We start from the raw sequence: 24,471 nt of genomic DNA, 5'->3' as shown, positions 1-24,471 counted from the left end.
AGGGGCACTGCGCCCTGTCCCTCCCTCTTATAGGGCGGCACTGCCCGTTCCTCACTGATATAGGGGGGCACTGCACCCCATCACCCTCTGCTATGGGGGCAGCACAACCCAACCCTGCCTGCCATGGGATCACTGCAGCCCAGCACAACCCCTCCCTGCTATAGGGGAACCCCACCCTCTCACCTCCTGCCAAGGACCAGGCGCTGTGGAGGGCCCGGCCACAGGGGACAGACATGCCGAATCCAGTCCGGGTTTTACCTCATTCCGTACTCCAGCATAATCCAGTCCAGACTTTACATCATCCCGTACTCCGGCAAAAATCCAGTCCGGGTTTTCCCCCACCCCCCTAAAGCGGCCCTGGGACCCTCCGACAGAGGCACCGCAAGGTGTGAACCCCCCAAGGTGACACCAGAACAGTGTTTTATTTATTTATTTGTTTATTTATTGTAACAAACACAGAGGATCCAACAGGGGAATGGCCCATTCCGGCTCATTTCAGCTCCTTCACGGCCAGACCTGTGCAGGAGAGAGGACATGGATTGGGGGGGGCTCAGCCATGGAAGGAAGAGGTGCCGGGAGCCCTCTGTCTCCACTGGGACCATCCATGATAGTGCCTGGAGCCCTCCAGCTCCCTGGGAATGCCAAGCGCTGATGCAGGCAAGGGTGGTGGCACCAGTTCAGGGTGCTCCCCTCAATCCCAGCCACCCTCCCTAGTTCTTCTGGGATACCTGGGGGCAGGGACTGCTTCAGCTTCTCGGCCTTCTCCTTGTCGGTGATGACCAGGGTGTAGAGGTACCGACTGCAGCGCACCTTGAACTTCACATTGTCCTTGTTCTTCTTGATCTTGACGGCTGGAGGGGGAGGGCAGGGACACCCCAGAGTCACCCCAAGGAACCCCAACCCCTTCCCCGAGCAGAGCCCTCCGGGTAGGAATGGCAGGAAGAGCTCAGTGGTGCTCCCCCAGTGCTCAGCTCTCCCTTCCCGCCCACACCCTGAGTAACAACACATTCCCCAGGGATCCCATGACAGCCCATCCAAACAAGCCAGAGAAGAGGAAACACTCCTCAGGTGTTGTTAAAGACGGAGACAAGGCAGTGCAGGTGTTACAATTATTGTCACTTTGTGTTGGCAACAGAACTCTCCTAAGGATGAATCACCCTGTGTTGTGACAGAGCTCCCTGACAGCCCAGGGCTCTTCAGAGCTGGGGCTTATTTGGGAATGGCCCCAGGGAGCTGCACCTGGGGCTTGGCAGAACACCCTGGGGCAAGGAGCAGTGGGAATGGGTGGCTGGGAACACCCTGAGGGACCCTCTGGACCCCAAGCCCCTCTGTTCACAGGGGTGATCTCAGTCCACACGGAGCTAAAGCCACTTTGTGTCACTCACAGACCCCCAGCACTTGTCCCTCAGTGCTCCCAAGCCCAGGAGCTGCTCAGTGTCCACAGGCACCTGTGCTGGACCATCCCACCCCTGTCCCCAAGGACCCTCCACTAACACTTGGCGTCCTTCCTCCGTGCTGTTAGCAGGAAGTCCTTGATCTCCTCAATCTTGCGAGGCTGGGAAGGCAAAGAGACTCATGGGATCATGGAATGGGGTGGTGAGAAAGGCCCTGAAAGCCCACCCAGTGCCACCCACTGCCATGGGCAGGGACAGCTTCCACTAGCCCAGGTCACTCTAACCTGGCCTTGGACACTCCCACAGTGTGTTCCCAGCCCAAAGCTCATCCCCAACTCACACTCTGGCTGCCTCGAGCCCCCAGGACCACCCCCGGACTCCCTGAGCCCCCCAGGATCCCCATTAACCCCCAGGACCCCCCTTATCCTGCACCACGCCCGTGACTGAACAAGACAGAGACCTCCACCCTCTCTCCCCCCAGGGAACGACATCCCCCCATCCCGATGTGCACCCTGTCTGGGGCCAGACAAGGACCCCCCAACCGTCGGGGGGATCCTCCCGTTCTGCACTGTGTCCAGAACCCGGCAAACCAGAGCCCCCCACGCCCTGCCCGGGCACAGACAGGCCAAGGACCCCCGGGGGGATCCTCTCCGCCCCCCGCCGGGCCCACAGCACAGCCCCCACCCCCAGGAGCCCCCTGCCCGCCGCCCCCTCCTCACCATGGTCCCAGCGCGCCCTCGGTCTCTCCAACCTGCGGCACAAGAGACCCAAAATGGCGTCAGCGCAGCCCCGCACCCACCGCCCGCGCGCCACCGAGCCCCCCCGCGCCCCCTGCCCCCCTCCGCTGCCCCCCTGTCCCCGCGCCGTGCCCCCCGGCCCCGATGGCCGCGGATCCCCCGCCCCGCCCGCTCCGCCATCCCGCACCCGCCGCCGCCGCGCACAAGCAGGAAGTGACCGCCGCACTTCCGCATCCGGGCACTATATGGCCTACGGCGCGCGCGGGGGGACAAACTGCGCCCGATCGCGAGCGTGGGGGCGCTGGCGGCACCTGCGATGAGTTGGCGCGGGCTCAGCCCCGTCCAGTGAGGGCAAAGCGGGGTGTGAAGGGAATGATGGGCTCTTCTAGCCTCCTGGATCCACCCGTGCACTGGCGGGAAGGTGGAGCAAGGCTGTCAGCGCGGGCTGGTTTCAGTTTCACGAGCCTCAGTTTCCTGAGCCTCAGCCTCATCTCCCACTCGGGATGATCCATCTAATATTCCATCTTGTTCCTGCGCCAGGCCCCCCCCCCCCCCCCCCAAAGATGCTGGGGCTCGATGATTCGAGTAGGGCTGTAATGGACCAGTCTCGCCACAAGAGAGAGCTTCAGCCCCGCTCAAAGCCCAAACCCACCCCTAAACCCCAAACCCACCCCAAAACTCCGGCAGTAATCCTTGGGGGTGGGTGGCGGGGGCGAGTGACCCCATCCTGTCCCTGCGTCCCCATCCTCATCCTGCCAAGCCCTAAGTGGGACTGGACCAGTATTTGGGGGTGCTGGGATGATCCCAAGGGGGGCTGGGTGGGATCAGCAGTGTCTGCCCCCACTCCCCTGCATCCCAGTGCACTCCCCACACAGTGACATCCCCCCGGTTTCTCCCAGTACCACCCTAAGCCTAGTGACTGGGAGAAAACCCACAGCTCCCATCCCAGGGCTCTCACCCAGGGGAGGATTTTGGGGTGGGATCCTTCTCCCTCTGCGCCAAACAAGCTTTTTAATTGTTTGATTTACTTCTCTCCTCTCTGATGGGCTGATCTACTCCGCTGCCTTTTAATTGCTCCCAGACTCGAGCCGTTTTTCGTGTTTTAAGGAAGGCTGAATGGGGTAATTAAACCCCTCGCAGAGTAAATCAGCAGCGCCGGGAGGAGACAGCCGAGAACTGGAGCTTTCGGCATAATAATAAAACTAAACTGGCATGAAAAGCACCCATTTGGCACCAGAGCTGAATGTTGATGCCAGGCTGGGGAGGGGGGAGGCACCGGCAGCCCCAAAATCACCTGGTTTTCATCGTGGAGTCATGGAATGGTTTGGGTTGAAGGAACCTTAAAGATCACGCCATTCCACCCCCCTGCCACGGGCAGGGACACATTCCGCTATCTCAAGTTGCTCCAAGCCCTGTCCAACCTGGCCTTGGACACTTCCAGGGATGGGGCAGCCACAGCTTCTCTAAGCAACCTGTGCCAGGGCCTCACCACCCTCCCAGCCAAGAATTCCTTCCCAATATCCCACCTAACCCTGCCCTCTGGCAGTGGGAAGCCATTCCCCCTTGTCCTGGCACTTCTCAGAGGAGCTGTGGCTGCCCCATCCCTGGAAGTGTTCAAGACCAGGTTGGACAGGGCTTGGAGCAACCTGGGCTAGTGGAGGGTGTCCCTGCCCATGGCAGAGGATGGGATGAGATTTGAGGTCCCTCCCAAGCCAAACCATTCCACGATTCCATGATTCTGTGATCCCTTCTTCTGCATCATTAACCAAGATATTAAATAACACTGGTCCCAGTACAGCCCTCTTAGGGCCACCACTGGTCCCTGATGTTCACAGCCATCCAACCCATTCCTGATCCATCTCTGGCACATCCATGGAATCTATCTTTCTCTCCCAAAACGCACCGTGGCACCACCATCAAAGCTGGGGGTGGGGTGTGAGGGTCAGAGGGTGACCGTCCCCCCATCCCCTGAACCCCCCAAACAGCATCACTCCCTGGGAACAGAATCCCTTCTCCTGCCTTAATAACATTGAAGAGCCGAGCGGGTGCCTAAACCAACAGAAATAATTCATGAGAGTCGTTAGCTGCTCAAAGTGGGGCTCTTTTCATGACCGACTTGAAATTAAAAAAAAGAAATTAATAATAAAAAAAAAAATCACCACCAACCCACCAACCCCAAACCCCACCACGCTCGGAATCCGCAGCTTTTCCAGCACATCAAATGCTTTTCCTGCCGCCTCCCACCGGCCCCAGCTCCGCCGCCGGAGGAAATTCAATTAACGGCCTTAATTCACCCGCCGGTTGCTGGTTTTATATTGGAAAATCCTCCCCATTCCGCTCGGGAAGCGCCGTGACCGGATCGGGGGGTGTTGGACCCTGTGGTTTGGGGGGCTCGTGGCACCTTGGTGTGGGGACTGGGGACAGGTCAGTGAGGAGCCTTCTTCCTCCTTCTCCTCCTCTTCCTTCTCCTTCTCTTCTTTTTCCTCCTCCTCCTCCAGCAGCTCCAAAGGCTCCGGGAGCTGGAAGTCCATGGAAAAGCCCTCCAAAACCACTGAGTCCAACCTGTGCCCCATCCCCACCTTGTCCCCCAGCCCAGAGCACTGAGTGCTATGGCCAGGCGTTCCTTGGACACCTCCAGGGATGGGGACTCCACCACCTCCCTGGGCAGCCTCTTCCAATGCCTGGCCTCCCTTTCCATGGAGAAATTCCTCCTGTCCTGAATTCCACCCAACACGTGCACATGGAGCAGGGTGTCCCTGCACCAGTCCCAGCATGGTGGCACTGCTGTCACCACTCAGCCCTGGTTTGCTCTTCCCGTGTCCCTCTGCACAGTGTTCGCGCTGGAAGGCGCTGTGGGAGAGGTGGGAGCTGGCAGAGGGAACAGGAGACACGACAGGACACGTTCACCGGAGATTCCCTGTTCCAGCTGCAGCAGGGTTTGATTTCTCTCCGAGTTTACTGGAATTTCTCCCTCCAGTGCAGAGGAGAAAGGTGGATTACCCAACCCAGTGCTGTGCACCAGGAGCATTCATCGTTACCAGCGACAGGAATCTCTCCCCAGTCCCTCCCTATTTCCTTCTTTCTCCCCTTTCACTCTCAATTTCTTCCTCCCTCAGATTCCCACGAAGGGCCCTGGCAGCGCTGCCGGGAGCTGATCAACCCGCTCCTGGTGCAGCTCCCACGGCCTCATCCATCAGCCAGGCTCGTTCGGAGGCATCCGGAGCTTCATGGGCAATTTGGGGCCCAAACCAGCCCATTTGGAGCCTCGGTCATATTTTCTCCGTCTCTTCCCCTTTTGTTCGGTGTTTGTGGAGGACAAAGGCAGGCACAGGCTGGGGGGGGGGGGGGAAACGGGCAGAGCAAATCCCGAGAAACAAAGCGCCTTTCCATTTTCATGGAAATGCCCTGCAAAGGAGGGAGCAAATTTGGGAGGGAGGGGACACGGGGCTGGGGGAAAAGCTGCGGGAGAGTTGAGTTCAGTCCCGGCATCGTGGTGTGGCCGGAGCAGGGAAAAGGGGGATAAACGGGCTGGAAGTTTTCCTGCAGGCATCGGGCACCGTTTGAAGCTCTGGAATATAGATATATTTTTTAATTAGGGATGGGTTGGGCTGGATCCTGCCTGGGCAGAGCATCCACATGGGAGCCAGGATCAGCATCCAGATGGGGAGTGGCTCCCGCTTTGCCTCCAGCTGTTTTGGGGGGCTGGGAGAGGCTGGAGCTGGGGGGTGACACCCCAGTGTTACCCACTGCTCTCCCCTCTGCCCCTCAGAGGGGATGTACCCTGGCTGGGGACACTGGGCAGCGTGTGAGGTGCCGTGTTGTGTCCTGTCCCCACGTGTCCCTTCTGTGACCCCCGATGTCCCCAAACCCACGGGAGGTCGCCGTTAGTGACCAGAGGTGACACCAGCCCACATACCCAGAGGCTGATGGGGGTGCAGGGGAGACCCCCCCCGCCCACGGGTGCTGCAAGGAGGGGGGGTGGGCAGACCCAGGAGTCCCAGACCAGGGTCCCGGTGGGTGCTGGTGGCCACAGGACACAGAGCAGGCAGGTGTGACACCGATAGGTGACACCAGTGGTGGCACTGCCGGGGCGAGGACAGAGCAGCTCCTGTCCCCCCTCTCCGCTCCAGCCGAATTTGGTGTCATCCTGCAGAGGAAGATTATGGTAATTTTCCTCCCCCCTCACGCATAATTTTCCGACCGGGCTGCAGCGGCGGCTGTGGGAGAGGCTGGGTGATGGGAATGTCATCTGCGATTCCATTATCTCCTCCTGCCTCCCTGCTTTCTTTTTCCTTGTGAAACCTTCATCAAAATCTGTCGATCTAATTAGGACAATTACAGCGCGGGGACAGCTGAAACCTGCCCAAAGCCTCCTCGGCGAGAGGGAGGACTGGGGTTTGGGAGGGGGTTGGGAGGGTTTAGGGATTTTTTGGGGGATTATTTTGGTGCTGCAGGGGGATGGATGGGGTTGGAGGGTCCCAGCCCCATGTGATGCCCCAGGGCTCCTTCCTGGATCTGGTTTTGGGGTGCATGGCCCCAAGGGGAAGGAAGCAGCCTCAGATGTGTCCTCTTGGGCATGAAACCGTGGATCCCCCTCATGGATCCTGCCAGGAGGATCCACGGAGGCTGCACGTGCTGGTGGCAGCTCCGTGTCCCACCTCGCTGGATGTCACGAGCTGGAGGGGTCTCAGCGCCTCGCTGGGGGCAGCTGCCACCCCTGTGCCTGGCACACCTTGTCCCCCATCCCCGGGGGTCTCTGCCGTGCTGCTCAGCGAGGGGGGGCCCCCGTGAGGCTGCAGCTCCCCGATCCTCATTGGTATTCCATCCCCGCGCCGTGGCAGCTGGCGGGATGGGAGCGGAGTGACAGCGGTGACAGGTAACGCCAGCCACGGGGCCGGCGACAGCCGGCGGCTTGGCAGCGGGGGCACAGCTCCGCCGGGGTCCTGATCCCTGTCCCCGCGCTGGAATATGCCGTGAGAGCACAGGGAGGTGCCTCGGGGCTGGATGCTCCGGGATCCAGAGCTCTGAGCTCTGCTGAGGGTGCAGCGATGCCCATCCCGGGGCGCCGAGGATGCTCCCGTGGGGACGGTGGTAACCATCCAGCGGGTTGGCCGCGTGGGCACAGCTCCTCCGGGGTCCAGATCCGTGTCCCCACGCTGGGATATGCCATGGGAGGACAGGGAAAGCCCCCGGGGGATGCTCAGGCCCCTGAGCCCTGCAGTGGGTGCAGCGATGCCCACCCCAGGGTGATGGGGGTGCTCGGAGCAGGGAATTGAGGTGCAGCTCCCCCTGCCCACTTCCAGTCCCCCCCCAACAACACGGGGGACCCTGCACCCACCCGGGTGGGGGTGGAGGGCGGGGGGGGCGTCGGGCAGAGCCGGCTGCACGGGCAATTAAGGGAAGTGCCAATTGTCAGCCGGTGATTAACGCTGCTCCAAATCCGCATGAATATTAACGGCCGACACGGCCCAGGCTCCCGCGCCATGAATTCTGGATGAATCTTAAGATAAATCGTTTGGATAACTTAGCGGCAGCTGTACTCCCTCGCCACCCACTGCCTCCCAAAATCATCTCGCGTCAGGCGACAGGAGCCGGGAACTGCCGCCGGGAATCGGGAGCGCCGGGATCCGGGCAGGGGAGAGCAGGGTGCCCAGGGCTCCCCGGGGGCAAAGGCTCCTCTGCTCTGGCGTGTGCCCAGGAGCTGGTGACAAATCCTGTCACTCGCCACAGTTCTGCTGTCTTTGCAGGGGCACATTTGCTTCGCCCCGGGGGCTCCTTCCCGGAGGGGTGGCATTTGTCACCACCCGCTGCTACGGACGCAGCGTGTCTCCCGAAGCTCTCCCGACACCACATTCCCACTCGCAGGAGTACATCCCGCTCCTCCAGCCCTGCCTTGGGCGTCCGCAGGCACAGGTGCAGAGATCCATCTTCCCGGCGGGTTCCTGCCGTTCCCGGCCCCGCTGGGATGCTCCCATTGGCATTCAGCCGCCGTGCCGGCCGCGTGCTCCCGGCCCAAACTCCTCGGGGGCCGCGGCCCTGATTGCATCCTTGTGCTTCCATAAATCAGCCCTGGGAGCCTGGCGGCACGAGGTGGGAATGGCAATGTCACGGGCAGGGGATGAGCTTCGCTGTGTCACCGGGGTGGGATGCAGGGACCAGTATCACCGTGACACTGGGATGGGATGCAGGGACCAGTATCACCGTGACACTGGGACGGGATGCAGGGACCAGTATCACTGTGACACTGAGATGGGATGCAGACCAGTGTGCTGGGAGCTTCCCTGGGAAGAGAAGAGCTTCTCCCCATCCAGCATCTGCACCCTGGGACACCTTTGGGTCCCACAGTGCCCTGGGGTGATGATGGAGCTGGGACCTGCCCCGATGATCTGTCTCCAGGTCTGGGCAGCTCCAAGGGGTTTCCCTCGGGAAGGACCTGGTGTGTGCTGCCTCCTCCTCCTCCTCCTCCTCCTCCTCCTCCTCCTTCCCATCCATGGCATCCCAGCACAGCCCCTTGGTGACCTTCCATGGCAGTGTGCCCACAGAGAGCTGCAAATCTGCCCCCCAGCTGCCAAAACACCGTCAGAAAAATCAAGAAATCAGGTGCAAATGGCAAGAGGAGATTAACGGGAGAGGAGCGATTGAATCAGGGGCCATTAACAGATTAAATCATTACACGGAATCACATCAGCGCACAAATAATATGAATAATAATCGTGGCTCAGGGGCATCAGATCCTGCTTCCAATTTATTTCAGCCAGGAGATGAGGGCTGGTGGCTGCCACCTCCCACATGGCCCGGGCACAGAGGTGGTAGCACCTGGCTCGGCTCCCTGTGGGACAGAGGACACATGGAGGAGCTCTGTGGTTGGGGACTGTGGCATCAGCTGGGATGTCCCCATGGGTCCACAGCCTTCACATCCCCAGGGAGATGTGCCAGTGTGACCCTGTCCCTTTTCGGGGGACCCTTTTAGGGTCCAGGCTCATCCCACCACCATCCTGCTTATCCCAACGAGGTTTTACAGCCTGCACGTCACTGTCACCCCTGCAGGAACCCCCTAAGGTTACACCCCTGAGCCACAGCCCCTCATCCAGCATTCCCTACTCCAAATATCCTTCCTGGTTCTATTTCCTTCCCTGTCCTGTCCTGTTTCCCTTTCAGAGGAGGGAAGCAGCCACATCCCTGCTCTGCTGGCTCCTGCTCCAAAGGGCTGCGGGGCTGTGTGAGGCAATAAAAGGCTGCAAACAAAGGGAAAACGTCTTTTCTCCCCAGCTTAATTTCATTCCCGTCACCAGCAATCCCAAGGAAATGGAAACAAAGCCTGAGCATCCTGTGCATGGGCATGGGGAGGGGGTCGAGTCCTCTCTCGGCCGCGGGAGGGTTAATTCCCGTCTCAGCACCGTCACATCTATTCTGCTGGCAAATCCTTTCTTCCCTAAATTCCTGCTTGCCCAGGAAGGCAGGACAAAGTCTGAGCTGCTGCGACAACACCTGGGAACAAGTATTATTATGTGGTGTGACAACGTTTGATGAATTCCTGTGTGCCTGGGGGAAGGGACTAAGTAGGTGAATGAAGTGAGAATACTCTCCGTGACAATCAATACCCTCGATTGAGCCGTCTCCGCAGATGTGACACTTGGATTTCACTTCCTTGGACGTACTAACTGGATTTATGTCCCCTCAAAGTGGAAACAGAGGGGAGTGAAGTGCTGGAAGTGGCTGGCACGGTGTGGGCACAGCATTGGGGTGGGGGGATGGAAGGGGGCTGGTGGGTTTGGGATAATGGGTTGGGATGAAGGATTGGGGTGATTGGTTGGGGTCATGGGTTGGGGTGATGGGACTGGGGTGATAGGTTGGTGTGACTGAACTGGGGTGATGGGTTGGCATGACTGAACTGGGGTGATGGGACTGGGGTGATGGATTGGGGTGATGGAGATTTGGGGGGCAACGGCTTGGGGTGATGGAGCTGATGCAATGGTCCACGCAGGCAGGTCTTTTCCAGAGTAAGGGGATGCCTGGTCTGTGTTCTGGAATTGCAGCTGCTCGAAGGGGTGGGCTGAGTGCAGAGCAGGGGCACCCCCATGTCTGTGACCTGTGGGGACAGGGATCATCTGCCATCGGATCCCGCACCCATCCTGGGACTTCCACCCCTGTGGATCCTCCCAGCTGCCATCCCAGGATCCCTGGCACCCAGTCCCTCAGCTTCCACCCCACTGCCACTCCCAGCACCCTCATCCCCAGGTGCCACCGCATCACCCGCCACGACTCCGGGATTCCCGTCACATCCCGGAGCCCCGGAGCTGATGCCTCATCCCCAGCACGGCCATTTGTTTGTGCTGGTTTCAGCCAGACTAATGCTTTTAATGGCACATAATCATTTTTCAGGAGTCATTTGATGCTACTAATCATGGCTGTGATGCGCCACGCCGGGATGTGTAATGACACTCTGAACAGGAAAAATGGCACTCGGATCCTCCGTTCTTCCCGCTCTAATCTATATTTTACCACATCTTTCTACCTAATGATACTTATAACTGTTAATAAATGACTGCTTAAGCACTTTTTTCTTTTTTTTTGGCAGTGGGTGATGAAATAATTCTGGATTAAAATATCAAAATGGGAAAGGGAAGTGGTGGATCAAGTGTTTCCCCAGTCGCTGGCAGGGGTTCGTGTGCTGGGAAGTCCGGAGAATCTTTCCCTGCTCAGAACTTTGTAGCCTCTGGGTTAAAATAACAACTGTTAAAAAAAAAAAAAAGGTAAAATAAACAATTTTTTAATGAAATTCATCTCTGCAGGAAGAGGATCCTCCTGGCCTGGTGCCCAACGTCTTCAGGATGAATTATCGTGCTGTTCCTCACACTCCAACTCCTTTCATCACAAAATTAAAGGGAATCTGGTAATTTATTTTTTTAAAATATGATTTTCTTAACAGGTTCCCTTCCCTTCCCTTCCCTTCCCTTCCCTTCCCTTCCCTTCCCTTCCCTTCCCTTCCCTTCCCTTCCCTTCCCTTCCCTTCCCTTCCCTTCCCTTCCCTTCCCTTCCCTTCCCTTCCCTTCCCTTCCCTTCCCTTCCCTTCCCTTCCCTTCCCTTCCCTTCCCTTCCCTTCCCTTCCCTTCCCTTCCCTTCCCTTCCCTTCCCTTCCCTTCCCTTCCCTTCCCTTCCCTTCCCTTCCCTTCCCTTCCCTTCCCTTCCCTTCCCTTCCCTTCCCTTCCCTTCCCTTCCCTTCCCTTTCCCTTCCTTCAGTGAAGCTCCTTTCCCTCTTCCTCCCCATTTTTCCTCCTTTCCCTCTTTTTTCTCCTTTTCCAGTTTTTTTCTCCTTTTCCTCTTTTTTCCTCATTTACCTCTTTTTTCCTCCATTTCCTCTTTCTTCCCCTCCTTTTCCTCTTTTTCCCTTCCCCCCCTCCTGGGAAGCAGCAAATCACTTTGATGGTGACAGGACTGAGGTCCTTTACACGGACATGGAGTCACCCTGTCCCCTCTATCCATCATCCTTAATTAATTAGAATGTAATTACTCATGGATTCCTCCTTCATTACTCACAGCTGCCCATGCTCAGGATAAGGATTCCCCAGGATAAGGATTCCCTGTCCCTCTCCATGATTTCCTGCCTGGAGCAGGGTGCCCAGGGGTTCCAGGACAAAGCCCAGGCTCGGGATGTATCCATCCGGATCTCTGCTGGCACAGGTTGGATGGGGCTTGGAGCAACCTGGTCTAGTGGAAGGTGACCCTGCCCCTGGAAAGGAAGTGGAATGAGATGGGATTTAAGGTCCTTTCCAACCCAAACTGCTCCATGATTCCATGATCAGTCATCTCAATCCATCAGGGGGAGGGGATGACCTGTGGGATCCCCATGACCACGCTCCGACCAGGATGTCTCTCCTGCCCCAGCCCTTTTCCCTCAGCTCCCACCCTGTCTCTGCCCTCAGAGCTCCACGGGAGGTTTTTTCTCCTGTAAAGAAAAAGACCAACGTGTTCCTGCTCCTCTGTCCCGGTCACTGGTGCTTGAATTATCCCATCAATCACGGAGCAGTGCCGGAGGTGGCAGGAGCCAGGCAGTGATGAGGGGGAGGTGAGGGATCCCTGCTGGTGCAGGAGCACTGGATCCAGCCTCGGCATCCCACTGGGACAGGCCTGCTCTGGGAAAACCTTCCCAAAACCTCACAGGGGTCTGGGCATCCCAGCCTGGATCCGTGCTGCCCTTGAGGCAGGACTCTGGAGCTGCATCCCTGAATCCCTGGCGCTGCCAGATCTTCTCCCAAAACACAGGGCTGTCACCCAGGATGGCCATCCCATAGGAAATGTAAATCTCACGTTGAACCACCTTGTTTTTCTCTCCTCTTTCTCCCTCTGAGGTGATTTGGCCCCACAAATGTTGTCACAGGTACCTGCACGTCCCATAACCCCCCCAAAAGCCCCAGGACACACCTGGATTGCCCCTGGATCTGGACACCAGCAGCTGGCACAGCCCTGCTGCCTCCTGGCTGCTGGCTAAGGAATATCCGATGGATCAGGGCGAAATGGGGCTGTTTGGCCGTGGCAGTGCCTGGCTGGGCTCTCGGCCATGGAGTGGAATCCGGCGGCCTCACCATCTGCTCCACGCTGGGAACATGTGGGGACAAAGCGAGTGTCACTTGTGCTAATTCTCCAAGACGGTGGCAACTGGTTTATTGTCCTTTGGAGAGCTGGCACGTGGCCCTGTGTCCCCCTTCCCATCCCAAAAAGTGGGTGCTGCTGCCCTGGAGCATCACTGAGTGCACCCACGGGGATGTGTCACCGTCCCCAGTGGCTGGAAACAACGTGGCTTTGCTGGAAAACATTTTTCCTGTTGTTAAAAACGTAGACCCAGAATATTTTCAGCTCTTTTGTGGGCTTTTTTGGTGTTTTTTTTTTTAAAAAAAACCCTCAATTTGTAGCAGGTTTCCCACCTCTGGGGAAATGGCAGGAGGGGCCCCCAAACCACCCCGGGGATGGGGACAGGGACACATAGGACCCCATCAGCGACAGGAGACGGGGAGGTTGGAGGGTGACAGTGACTCCAGCCCTAATAAATCATGATGACACCGTTACACGGGGCCACGTCACGTCTCAGCAGCTGCCTAATTAAAAACTGGAATAAAACAAGGCAAGAAAATAACTTAATTTGGGTGTCTTTGCCTTTCTCACACCGGGGCAGTTCTCCCTGTGGGGGAGGGTTTATTCCATCTTAATTAGGCTCCAGGTTTGGAACAGGGATGGGGACAAGCCACTGCCGTGGTGGCCTCACAGCCTGGGGACGCTGTGACCCCGCAGAGGGGGCTGGTGGTCCCAGGGTTATTTTTCCCACCCCCTCTTCTTTTCTTTTTAATCACAGCTTCAAACAGGACCCAAAGTGGCTCTTTATAGCCCTGCCAGGACCCTGGTGTGTCACCAGCAGGTTTTTGGGGAGTGTGGTGCTCACAGCTCTGGCTGAAAGGGTGGAGCTGGCACAGGGCTTGGGACATTGTGGGACAGGGCCTGGGGACATTGTGGGACAGGGCTTGGGGTCATTGTGACACAGGGTTCAGGGACATCATGACACAGAACTTGGGGACATTTTGGCACAGGGATGTCTCAGCCCAGGGCTCAGGGACCTGGTGGCACAGGAAAGGCTTGGGCAAAGGCTCTCCCACTGTGGTTGGGGGCTGCTCTCCCCCTCCCATCCTGTGCCCCCCATGTCTCACAGTTTGTCCCTCACCCCTGTGCCCTGTGGGACCATGGACACCTGCCAGGTGGGGGTCCTGGGGACTGTCACCCCCCCAGAGCCAGTGGCTGAGGTGTCCTGTCTGGCCCCACACTGGGAAGGGATTGGATTAAAATGCAAATTCCTGCCCGGCTTTGCCGGTTCTCATCTGACTTGTTCTACAATTTCCCAGTGATAGAAGAAAAAATTTCCATAATGGGCCTCTGGGGGATGGCTGGAAAAGGAGCCCAAACATCCCTGATCAGCCCATTCTGCCACAATTATCTCCTGCTTTTCTTCTCCCAAGGAAAATTAAACCATCAATGGGATCAGGGAGCCGGAGGGAGCAGCAGTGGAGCCCCCGGTGCCACCCCCTGGATCTCCCTGTGTCCCCCCCAGTGCATTTTCCTAATCACCCTGGGAAGTGGAGGGTAAAGACACCCAAACTCCCTCAAAAGGAAACATGGGATCCGTCTCCGGAGGAGCAGACAAGGGAGATGGGAAGCGACGGCCTCTCTGCAGCGAGGAGAACACAAACCCTTTGATGTGGCACTGTGGAAAGGGAATGAAAAGCTCCAGGTTTATTCCAGGGAGACAATCCAGCCCTGCCCTTGTGATCCCTGTTTTGTGATGAAAGCTTTGGGGCAGCTTTGGAGAGGAGAATTCCAGGGATGTGGGCACAGCCTCCCGCTGCCTCTGCCAATGGATGGGGCACTCCTGGAGTGTCCCCAACTGTCCCTGCAGCTCCTGGCAGGACCCTGCAGCTCCCAGCATCTCATGGCTCATCCCACCATATCCCAGCATCTCCTGGCATGACACAGCATTTCCCATCTCCCAGCATTTGCTGGCATATCCCAGCATCTTGGCACATCCCAGCATCCTGGCACATCCCAGTATCTCCTGACATCTTCCAGCATCTCCTGGCAAATCACAGCATCTTCTGGCATAACCTGGTGTGTCCCAACATGTCCCATCATCTCCTGGCACATGCCAACATCTCCCATTATCTCCTCCTGGCTTCTCCCAGCATCTCCTGGCACGTCCCAGTATCTTCCAGCATATCCCATCATGTTCCAGGGGTACCAGGACAATTCCTACTGCCCGGTCAGGCCCCAGGGCTCCCCCAGAGCTCCCTTTACAGCAGTTTAGTTTTGGGGTGCAGGGAATGAATGTGGTTCCTTTTGGGATGGCTGATGCCCCCGGCGCTGGCAGCAATCTGAGTGGTCGGTGCCATCCTCAGTCCCACACGGCCATGGCTGCTGCTCCCAACCAGCAGCTCTGGAAAACCTCCAGGAATTGTCCTCAGACTTGGGTGATTTTCCGCTGGTTTGGAGCAGAGCCACGAGCGTGAGATCTGAGGCGCTCGAACGCGCAGTTTTCTGTGCAGATCGTTCCCTAATTAAACCACATCCCGAGTGGCTCTGGGAGAGCTGGGGGTGCCAGGAAGGCAACAGCTCCTGGGAGTGTGGGATGTCCCCTGCCAGCCCCCCCTGCCCCATGCCAAGCCTGGAGCTGGTCCAGGCTCTGTGATGGAAAACCAGGGTCCGACAGCCGTGACCATGCGAGGAGGAGTCAGGGATGAAGCAGAGCCAGCCCTGAGCCCTCCCTCAGCTGGAAAATCCCCTCTAGTTTCCATCTTTCCCATTAATACAAGGAACATCATTGGCTGCTCTGGGTGGGCAATGTGGAGCCACCCAGGAAATTAAACATCCGCACAACATCATCTTCCCACCACGGGGTGATGTGCTGGAAAATGGCATATTCCCTTGGAAGCTGGATGATGGGAAGGCAGCCAGGGATGGGCAGGATGCAGGCTCAGGTTTTGTGGGCACCCTGATCCCCTCAACCCTGCTCCTTCCCAGGAGGTGATGGTGTGGCTGCCAGTGTCATGTGTCCCCATCCCTGTCCCCCATCCCACATGTTGCCAATCTGAGCTCCTGAGTCCCCACAGGACTCTCCCTCTCCCACTCACCCCTTCCCAGGGGCTGTGGTGTGACCCCAGCTGTGCAGGGACATGGCCCTGCTGGAAATGCCACCAGGCCACCCTGTCTCTTAGTGGTGATGTCCCCAGGAGGGCAGGGACAGGGGTCAGGTGAGGGACAGCACGTCCCTGGGCTGCACGGAGCATCATCCGCAGCCGCCGGCGCGGAGACAGGCACAGGGAGGAAGGGGCTGCACGGGAGGAGTATTTTTAGCTTTCTCATTAACTGAGTCCTTTCAAATTAGCCTTCTATTAACCTCAAAGAGGAATGAAAGCGCTGGAAAGCAAGCGTGGGATTTTTTTCCCCTTCCTTTTCAGGGCTTAAGGCTCCTGCGGAATATCAAGGTTTTCCTGATTAACGTCACATCTGCCTTGAAGCTCTAATGAAGGGAAGTTGTGTCACGGGGAACTTCTGGGGAGAGCTGGGCCGGTGTCAGCAGGGACGAGGCGGCGCCTGGTCCGTGTGGGACCCTGCAGGTGTTGGCCACCTCCACGTGGGCCTGGGGGTGCCTGAGGACAGCGAGACACATTAAATAATGGAAACCAAATGCAGCGAGGGCTGGAAGCTGCCCAGGTGCTTCCCTGTTGGCACTGGCTCTCTCCATCCCCTCATTGGGATTTTCCCTGCAGCCTGTGCTGCTGCCCCTGGGTTTTGGGGGTGCACGTGGCTGGCTTGGGGCTGAATACCCCTGTCTGGGCACAGCCAGGAAACCAGGAGAGATGGTTTTACACCCCTCTGGCTCCATTTTTGGTGTTCTCCAGGATGTTCCTGGGGGATAAGGGGTGGAGATGGGAGGAGGGAGATGGAGGATGGATGGAGATGGAGGATGGATGGAGATGGAGGATGAACGGAGATGGAGCAGGAATGGAGATGGAAGGAGAATGGAGATGAAGAGATGGAGATGGAAGGGAGATGGAGATGTAGATGGGGTTGGAGGGAGGAAGGAGACAGAGGGATGGACCACCACCACGTGCAGCCTCTCCTGTTCCTCTGCTCCCTGCCATGTGTGGAGCTGCTCCGAGCCCAAGGGACCATCCCCAGCCCCAAGACCACCTATGGAGCCAGACCAGAGACCCACGGCACAGGGATGCTCCAGCTCCTTCCCAGCCCCATGGGATCCCCAAAATCCTCCCTGGCCCTCAGGGACCCAACGGAGCCACCCCTGAACGGCGACAGGGCCGCGCGTGCAGCTCCCTGCACACACCCCCAGGGCTGATTTCCATTAAGTGGAAAGCAGAAATAACGGGAACATCAAAGGGAAATTGGAAAGACAGAAGGGAAAAAAAAAAAACCAAAACGGGGGAGATGGAGGAGAAGAAAGGGAAGAAGCTGCTCCGCGCCGGCGCCCGTCCTGCAAATTGGAAGAGCTGCTCGGAGGTGTCCACAGGCGACCTGCCAAATCAATTGATTTCATCTGTGGGCAGAGAGGCCTTTTTTTATTTCACACCAATTTTCACGGGCAGTGTCGGATAAAAATGGCAGAGACATCGGGAAGGGAGAGCGGGGAGGGAAGGGGGGGCCGTCTGGTGACAAAAAAAGAGATTGAAGGAGGGAAAAGCTGCTGCCAGGACGTGCCTGGGGATGGTGCCCCGCTGTCCCCTGCTGCCCAACACGTCTCCAGTCCTCCACCGCACCCCCCCGGGGACCCAGCGCTGGGCATTCGCATCCCCCTCCCCACCCGGGACACAGGGATGAGGGCAGATCCCCAAATCCCGGCGGTTTTCCCGAGGTGCGGCAGGAGCCGTCCCTGCTCCGCTCTCTCCTGCACGCAGCCAGAGACTCAGGCAGAGAAAAATACCCGCTGACATCAAGGTTATGTAGTCCTGGGCTGACAAGATGGATTATCTCCCGCAATCCATCATTTCCCTGGCTCCTATTGCAGTTTTCCTTTTGCTCTTTTTCTTCTCCCCCTTTTCTTTTTTTTTTTTTTTTTTTTTTTTTTTTTTTACGAGCAGAAAACGTTTTTAGCAACCTCAATAGCCACTGCGAGCGGCTGGAGGCAGGAATGGGAATCCATCATTTATTGGGCTGGGTCGGATAATAAGTAAGCTCAGACTTAAATCCCACGACCTTGAGAATTAAATAATAACAATAATAACCCTAATGAAACCCCACGTAACTTCCCACTCACAGCAGCCCCTCTCCTGCCTTGGCAGGTGGAAAAGGGCTGGGCTTTTTTTTTCCAGTAATGAGGGTTGTGAGAGCTCCCATGGAAACGCTGTGGATGAAGGGCTGGGGGGGTTTGTCCTCCCTCCCTCTCCCTGCCCTTCCCCGGCCCCCCCGGCAGCTCGGTGGCACTGCAGCAGGGATGCTCCGGGCTGTGGGGATGGGGGGGTGAGACATTTCCCTCGGGAAGTGTTTCATTTTGGCACCTCCCAAAGAATATTTCCCGACTCCTTGTCACACGCTGGCATTCTGCTTTGAAAGCCAAAATCTCCGACCTGTGACAAAACCCCAGCGACTGGGAGTCAAAACATTCTTCCTGCCTTGATACCCTTCGCTCCTGATGCTGCTGCACTCCCCAAATTCCCCTTTTCCTCCCCTCTCCCCATGGATTCAGATCCCAAAATGATGCTGGGCTGGGGCAGATCTCCAGCAGTTGAACTTGCTGATCCTTATGGGTCCCTTCCCACTGGAGCTGTTCCACAATGCCATTTGCAATCTCGTGGCACACTCAGGGCATGGAGAGGCTGGAGCCAGCCCAGCAGTGCAGAAAACAGGGAGGAAAGTCAATTTATCACTTAAATATTGGAATAATTCTGTTAGTGTGACTCTGTGCCAGCAGCTCTGATGGAGCACAGGAGTGGCAGGGATTGGTGGCACTGGGCATCCCCAGTGTGGCAGGGCTGGCACATCCTCCCAGACCATGCTGGTGCCACACAGGGGGAGCAGATGGAAAGGTGAGGGTAATTCCCATCTCTTCCAGGCTGCCCAGACCCCAGCCCAGTGCGGGAACCCTCTGGAGGGGCTGGAATTGGGACAGGAGGATGAATGTCACAGGGGTGGCATGGTGACAGTGGCTAACAGGGATTGTGCCCTGGAGAGACACAAATGAGCTTCAGGGAACTTTTGCAGAGGAAAATGAAAATTTTGGAAATGCGGGAGTTTTCCTTTTGCCCGGGAGCAACACCAGCAGTTAGCAGTGATGGGGCACAGCCCCTGCCATTTATTCCTGGGTTTATTCCATCTAGCGGGAAGAAGGTCTCCAGGGGCTGAATCCTGAGGGATTTCAGGGTGTCACATCAGCCCCAAGTCCCCCCAGGGCTGGCTGGGGACCCTCAGCTGCTGCCAAGGATGGCTGGACCTGCCTCCAGTCCCTGGAGTTCCTCTCGCCACCGAAGCCATTAAAACTCTAACAAATGTGCTAAATTAAATAGTGCTTTTGCACATACTAAACCAGGCTCTGCACAGCCAGAGCCCCACAATGGATGTGCCTGGGCTGCAGCCTCGGAGGCTTTGGGGGCTGTGAGGAGGATGTACACCCCCACTTTGGGGCGGAGTACCTCCAGTTTGGGGCTCAGCAACCCCTCCTACCCCATTCACGGCTCAGAGAGGGGTGCAGAGCCCTGAACTGGTGCCCCAGGAGAGTCCTTGAGGTGTTCCCCCAGATCCAGGGGCTCTGCTCCCCAGTGCAGAGTGCTGGGGGCTTTTGGCAGGTGGGAAGCAGAGTGCTTTGCTGTGGGTTTTGGGGTGCCAGGGTGTTCGCCCACCCCAAGGCAGTCGGTCCCGGCCGATCCCTGCAGGGCTCAGGGCTCTGTCCCTCCCCGGAGCCGGTGCAGCCCCCCGGGTGCCCAGCAGAGCTCCCCATTAATAATTCACAGCTTCTAAGTGTTGTCAGTCGGTCGGGGGGTTGCAATTACCACCGGGCCCGGGGCTGGAGGCATCACCTCGCTCGGCTGAGCCGGCGGAGCCCCGGAGTCACCCCGGCTCACGGAGCGGGGCCGGGAGCACAGGAGCCCCCTCTCTGCGGGGACCTGGGCTTAATTAATCTTCTGTCGAGCAGAGAAGTGGGAACGGTCCCGGAGGAAGCCGGGGAGATGATTGTGCTGGAGTGAGACAAAAGAGAACAGTTAGACTGTGACAGCTGATATTAAAATGACTACAACTCACTTCACCCCCTAGTCAATGCATTATATTCCTTATAAATAATGGGATACTCCAGGTTAACTGTCTGTTGCTGCATTCCAATTGTTGATATTTAATTAGCTCTAAAATTAAAGTGTTCTTTTATTGCCCTGTCATTAGAACTGCCTTATTTCTAATTGATTGATATTAAAGTGCCTCCTCGCCATCCTGGCTCCTGGGGGCGTGGGGCCAGGGTGGGTTTGGTGACAACGTGTGACACCAGGAGCTGTGACAGGAGCAGAGCCCTGGGAGGCATCCACAGGGCGTGGGGCTCTGCACTGGTCCTGGTCCCCAGGAAGGGTGTGGGGATGCTGTTTCCCCAGTCCCTTCCCAACTACACCTGCAGGGGTCTGGAGACACTCCCGGTGTTGGATCCTGCCTCTGTAGATCCCAGTCCTGGCAGGGGCCACCCCACATCCCCACAGGGGAAAGCATCCCTTTCCCCTGGCTGTTGGTATAAATGCACCCTGAGGGCAGGCAGCAGGCTCAGGGTCCTCCACACCCCACTTTCATTTCCTTCACTGAAAATCACCCCAGAAACTTAATCCTGGAGTGATCCAAGGAGAAATGAGGCATCAGAGCTGGAGCCTGTGCTGCTGGGCACAGCAGATCCCACGTGCCAGAGCAGGAGCTGCTTCCTACATCTCGACAATGGGAGGACTTATGACCCCTCTGATTGTCCTGGGATGAAATTTCAGAGCCCGAGGTGGGCACCAGGCGCTGTTACAAAAACCCACCAGCTTGCTCCGAGCTTAAACAGCTCTTTAAAACCCTGATGCATAATTTAACTGGAGCAATTTAAAGCAGGGATGTGGGAAACCCTCATCCCCACGCTGCGGGGGGATGTTTGCTGCTCCCCAGCATCCCAAGTCTCCCCCTGGAGCAGGGACCTGCCTGTTGCTCCAGCACATCCATCGTGGCAGTGGGAGGTGAGGATTTTGGCAGGGCCATGCTCCAAACCAAAGGAAAAACCAGTGGAATATGGACTGCGGGTGCCGCCGGTCCCGCTCCCGCCTCATCCCGGCACAGGGACGGCGGGATGCGGAATTTCGCGGTGCCTCTTTCATGTCAGAGCATCACCAAAGCGCTGGGGAGAGTTAATAATAGAATAGCAGCGGATTAAACAATGAATAATGGAGGAGGGTAATAGAAAGAATAAATAATATATTTACAGACTTGCAGTCCCGCTCCCCAGGATGGGGCTGCCGGGTCCCCGTGGCACAGCCCGTGGCACGTTGTGGCTCGGTGCATTTTGGGAAGGCCAAACTTTTCCAGAGGGTGCCAGTCCTCACGCTGGACGGCACGGGGGTATAATTAGGCAGCACCTCCCAAAGTGATGCTCCTGAACGGGGCTTGCAGACAGAAATCCTCTTGCTGAGCTGTCTTTTCATGCTCCCTGGCTCCTGAAGAACTCGATCTTGCTTGACTGTAATCCCCAAATGCTTTAACGGGGGTTTGTTTTCAAAGCAATACAAGGAACGACAAGGATGGCTGCTCCTTGCCCTGGGTGGCTGGCACGGGCTCGGTGCAGGGGAGCAGCAGGGTGGCACCGGGGTCCCCTCGCCCACCCTGTGCCCGGCAGCGGGCTGGTGGCAGCGTGGGGCAGGTGGGAGGATGGTGATAACCGGGACCCCTCCCCAGCACGCTCCGCTCGCTCCCCATCTGCTCCCGGCACCGGCCACCAGCTGCCGTGGGCCAGGCTGGGGCTGGGCCAGTGTGTGGCCTCAGCCCTGGTGTGGGGGCACCAAACGAGCATCCCGGGCTGTGCCGGGGGGGTGGCGCTCCTGGGGTTCCCCCGAGCGTCCCGGGGTGTGGGGTCACGGTCCCCGCGCAGGTGGCAGGCGGCAGAGGGGACAGGGCTGATGGATGGCGCTCGGCCGGTGGCAGCGCCGGTGACACCGACGGCTCCGGCTGATTTATTGCTCGCTGCGGTGGGTCTGGAGGTTGGGAGGCTGGATGGGAGCCAGAGGGAGGGAGAGATTTCCCGGGTGTGAGTGTTCGGGAGCGGGAACCACACGCACGCTTCACTGGGCACCCCAAAATATCTGGGTGTGTCTCAGGGAGGGGTTCCTGGAGCCCAGGGCTGAAACCGTTCTGAGTCCTTGGGGTCTGGCAAAGGGCTTTGTACCCCCCAAGCATCGCCCTGGTCCCCCTGGGGTGGGCTCAGCCTGCCCTGAGCAGACCCCTGTCCGTGCTTCCCCACGTGTCCTTCCCTTGCACGGCACCAGGGCTGCTCCGTGTCATTAATTCACCTGTCACAGGGCGACTTGGAGGCGAGATAATATTGATGTAGCCATTAGAGCGCGGGGAGAACAAGGAGCAGTGCCCGTGACACCCGGGCCGGGATCATCCCCGCCTCTCCTCTGGGTGCCACAGGCACGTGCTCCCCTCTGTCACCCCCCGGGACCGGTGTCCCCATCTTCCACCCCCACCTCGCCTCTTACACCGGGTCCTGGTACCTGGGAGAGCAGGGAAAAACACTGGGAGCCCTTAAAATAACACCCAACTGTTTAAGGATGTGAGATCCGTACTAAATCTCAGGGAAAAGGAGCAATTATCCTGTCAGAGAAGGTGATATAATTTTGGAGAGCTGGTTCCGCAGCTGTAATTTTTTCCCAACCGTTTCTCCCCCGGAGGGATTTAGTGGCCAATTATCCGTCAGGGAGCGGGAAGGTGCTCGCTGCCAGCCCCGGGTGCCATGTGTTGTTTGCCATGTGCCATGTGCCGTCCCCCCGTGTGTGCCCTGTCCCATGTGCCATGTCCCAAGTGTTGTTTGCCATATGCCGTGTCCCACGTCCTGTGTGCCATGTGCTGTCCTGGAGAGGCAGCCCAGTGCCGGGATGCAGGGTGATGGCACTGGGGTGGGGGCTGGCACTCTTTTGGGGGCTGGCACTGGTGTGGGTAATGGTGTGGATACTGGTGCTGGTGTGGGCAATGGTGTGGCTACTGGTGCTGGTGTGGGTGCTGGCACTGGTGAGGTTGCTGGTGCTGGTGGGGTTGGTGGCTCTGGCACAGGTGCTGACAGTGGTTTGCTCATGACACTGGTGTGGGTGCTGGTGTGGGTGCTGGCACTGGTTTGGGTGCTGGTACTGGTGTGAATGTTGGCACTGGCACTGCTGCTGGCTCTGGTTGGGTGCTGGCACTGGTTTTGGTGCTGGCACTGGTCCTGGCTCTGGTTTGAGCACTGGTGCAGGCGCTGGCACCAGCACTGGCGAGCGCTGCCAAGGGCCGGGATGAGCAGAGTGAACCCTCCCAGCCGTGGGGCTGCTGGGGAACATAATTAAGTGCGAACTTGTCATTTTTTAAATGAAGTGCCGGAGTTGGAGTTTATAATTGCTAATGAGTGCGAATAATAATTAGCTGGGCTTTAATGAGGGCGATGATCACTGGGAGGGAGAGCGCAAGCGGCCCCGCTTTGGCCTCATTTCCCTGCCGTGGTTCTGTGGTGTGTCCAGCTCAGCCACCCCGTCCCCAGAGGTGCCATTGGCTCTGTCACCTCTGGGCCATCCCTTGGAGTAGGGTCATGATGCCACGATGCCCAGCTGAGGGTCAGAACTCCTGCCCAGGCGCTGCTGTGGGAATCCTTGGATGCTGGAGATGCCTCTGCACAGTCACCTCTCGCATCACTCAGGAGCATGGTGGCCCAGGGATTCCAGGACAAGCCCCTGCACTCTGGGGTGTCCCTACAGCCCTGGCACATGTCCCCAGACCCCATTGGAGGGTGCCATGGGTAGATGCCACCACTGTCACGTGTGGCTATTAGGACAGCTGGGGGGGACCAGGGCAACCCGTCCTCCTGAGGGCCACGTGGGCTGAGGTCTGTGAGCCCCTGGGTGCAAGGGGGACATGGACCACCCAACCTGTCCCCTTGGGGACACCTGGGTGCTGTGTGACCCCAGACTCCTGCCCTGGTGTGGGTGCAGATGCTCCTGGGTGCTGGTGCACCAAGCTCATTCCATTTGGAAGGAGCATGTCCTGTACAGGATCAGAGGGCAAAAATCATCCAACTAATTCAGTAAGTGCAGGTGATTAATTAGAGAAAGAGAGAGGTGTGAATGGGGGGGGGGAGGCTTCCAGGCTCAAGGAGATGCTGAGTTGGTTATCCTGGTTGTGGAGCCTGGGATTGCGGAGCCTCCGGCCGCCTTGGCTCCCGCCGAGCACCTGATCCTCACTCTGGAAAACATCTCTAATTGCAGCAGAAACCTTGAGAGCTGCCGGTGATTGCATCCAAGGGTTCATAAGGCAGGAAGCAAATTCGGGAGAGAGCTGCGATATTGCTTCAAAGAAAACTAAAAAAAAAAAAAAAAAAAAAAGAGAAAAAGAGCAGAGATGGGAAAAGGTAAAGTCAGCCCGGCAGCTCCACACTCCCTGTTTTTTGTGGAGATAAATAATTGAGCCATGCTGGGGGACCTTCAGCTTTCTGAAAGCACACCCCAGCATGGAGCTGCATGGTGCCAATGGCATCGCTTCCCCTGGATCCTGATGGATCTCCAGGCAAAGAGGCCGGGACGTGCCCCGGGATGGATTTGCTCCTGGTG

The 24,471-nt window shown here is 57.8% G+C and overlaps 1 protein-coding gene and 1 long non-coding RNA gene across 3 annotated transcripts; one reads left to right on the top strand and one right to left on the bottom strand.

Annotated features, from left to right (window-relative positions):
• Nucleotides 1-419: 419 nt before the first annotated feature.
• Nucleotides 420-2,510, bottom strand: RPL38 (ribosomal protein L38). 2 transcript variants are annotated; one of them, XM_064676149.1, is made up of 5 exons: nt 2,443-2,510; nt 2,114-2,145; nt 1,495-1,555; nt 729-851; nt 420-516 (listed from the first exon to the last, which is right to left on the bottom strand). In XM_064676149.1, exons 2-5 carry the CDS (start codon nt 2,114-2,116, stop codon nt 491-493), a joined length of 213 nt encoding a protein of 70 aa, XP_064532219.1. In that variant the 5' UTR covers nt 2,117-2,145; nt 2,443-2,510; the 3' UTR covers nt 420-490. The 2 variants fall into 2 exon arrangements, with proteins under 2 accessions (XP_064532219.1, XP_064532218.1); XM_064676148.1 differs by lacking the exon at nt 2,443-2,510 and adding an exon at nt 2,319-2,377.
• An 11,288-nt stretch (nt 2,511-13,798) lies between these two features.
• On the top strand, nt 13,799-14,775 carry LOC135424818 (uncharacterized). Its single transcript, XR_010435373.1, has 2 exons — nt 13,799-13,875; nt 14,134-14,775. It is a non-coding gene; the product is annotated as an uncharacterized LOC135424818 (long non-coding RNA).
• The last annotated feature ends 9,696 nt before the right edge of the window (nt 14,776-24,471 follow it).

This window comes from Pseudopipra pipra, chromosome 19, assembly GCF_036250125.1.
Source record: "Pseudopipra pipra isolate bDixPip1 chromosome 19, bDixPip1.hap1, whole genome shotgun sequence".
NCBI classification, from domain to species: domain Eukaryota; kingdom Metazoa; phylum Chordata; class Aves; order Passeriformes; family Pipridae; genus Pseudopipra; species Pseudopipra pipra.
This window is presented reverse-complemented; position numbering and strand designations above follow the sequence as displayed.

What these genes read in the sequence shown, in the direction of transcription:
- RPL38 (XM_064676149.1), bottom strand. An exon ending in ACGGAGGAAGGACGCCAAGT is followed by an intron (nt 852 to 1,494) that starts GTTAGTGGAGGG and finishes CTCCCCCTCCAG; the next exon opens with CCGTCAAGATCAAGAAGAAC. An exon ending in GAAGCAGTCCCTGCCCCCAG is followed by an intron (nt 517 to 728) that starts GTATCCCAGAAG and finishes TCTCCTGCACAG; the next exon opens with GTCTGGCCGTGAAGGAGCTG.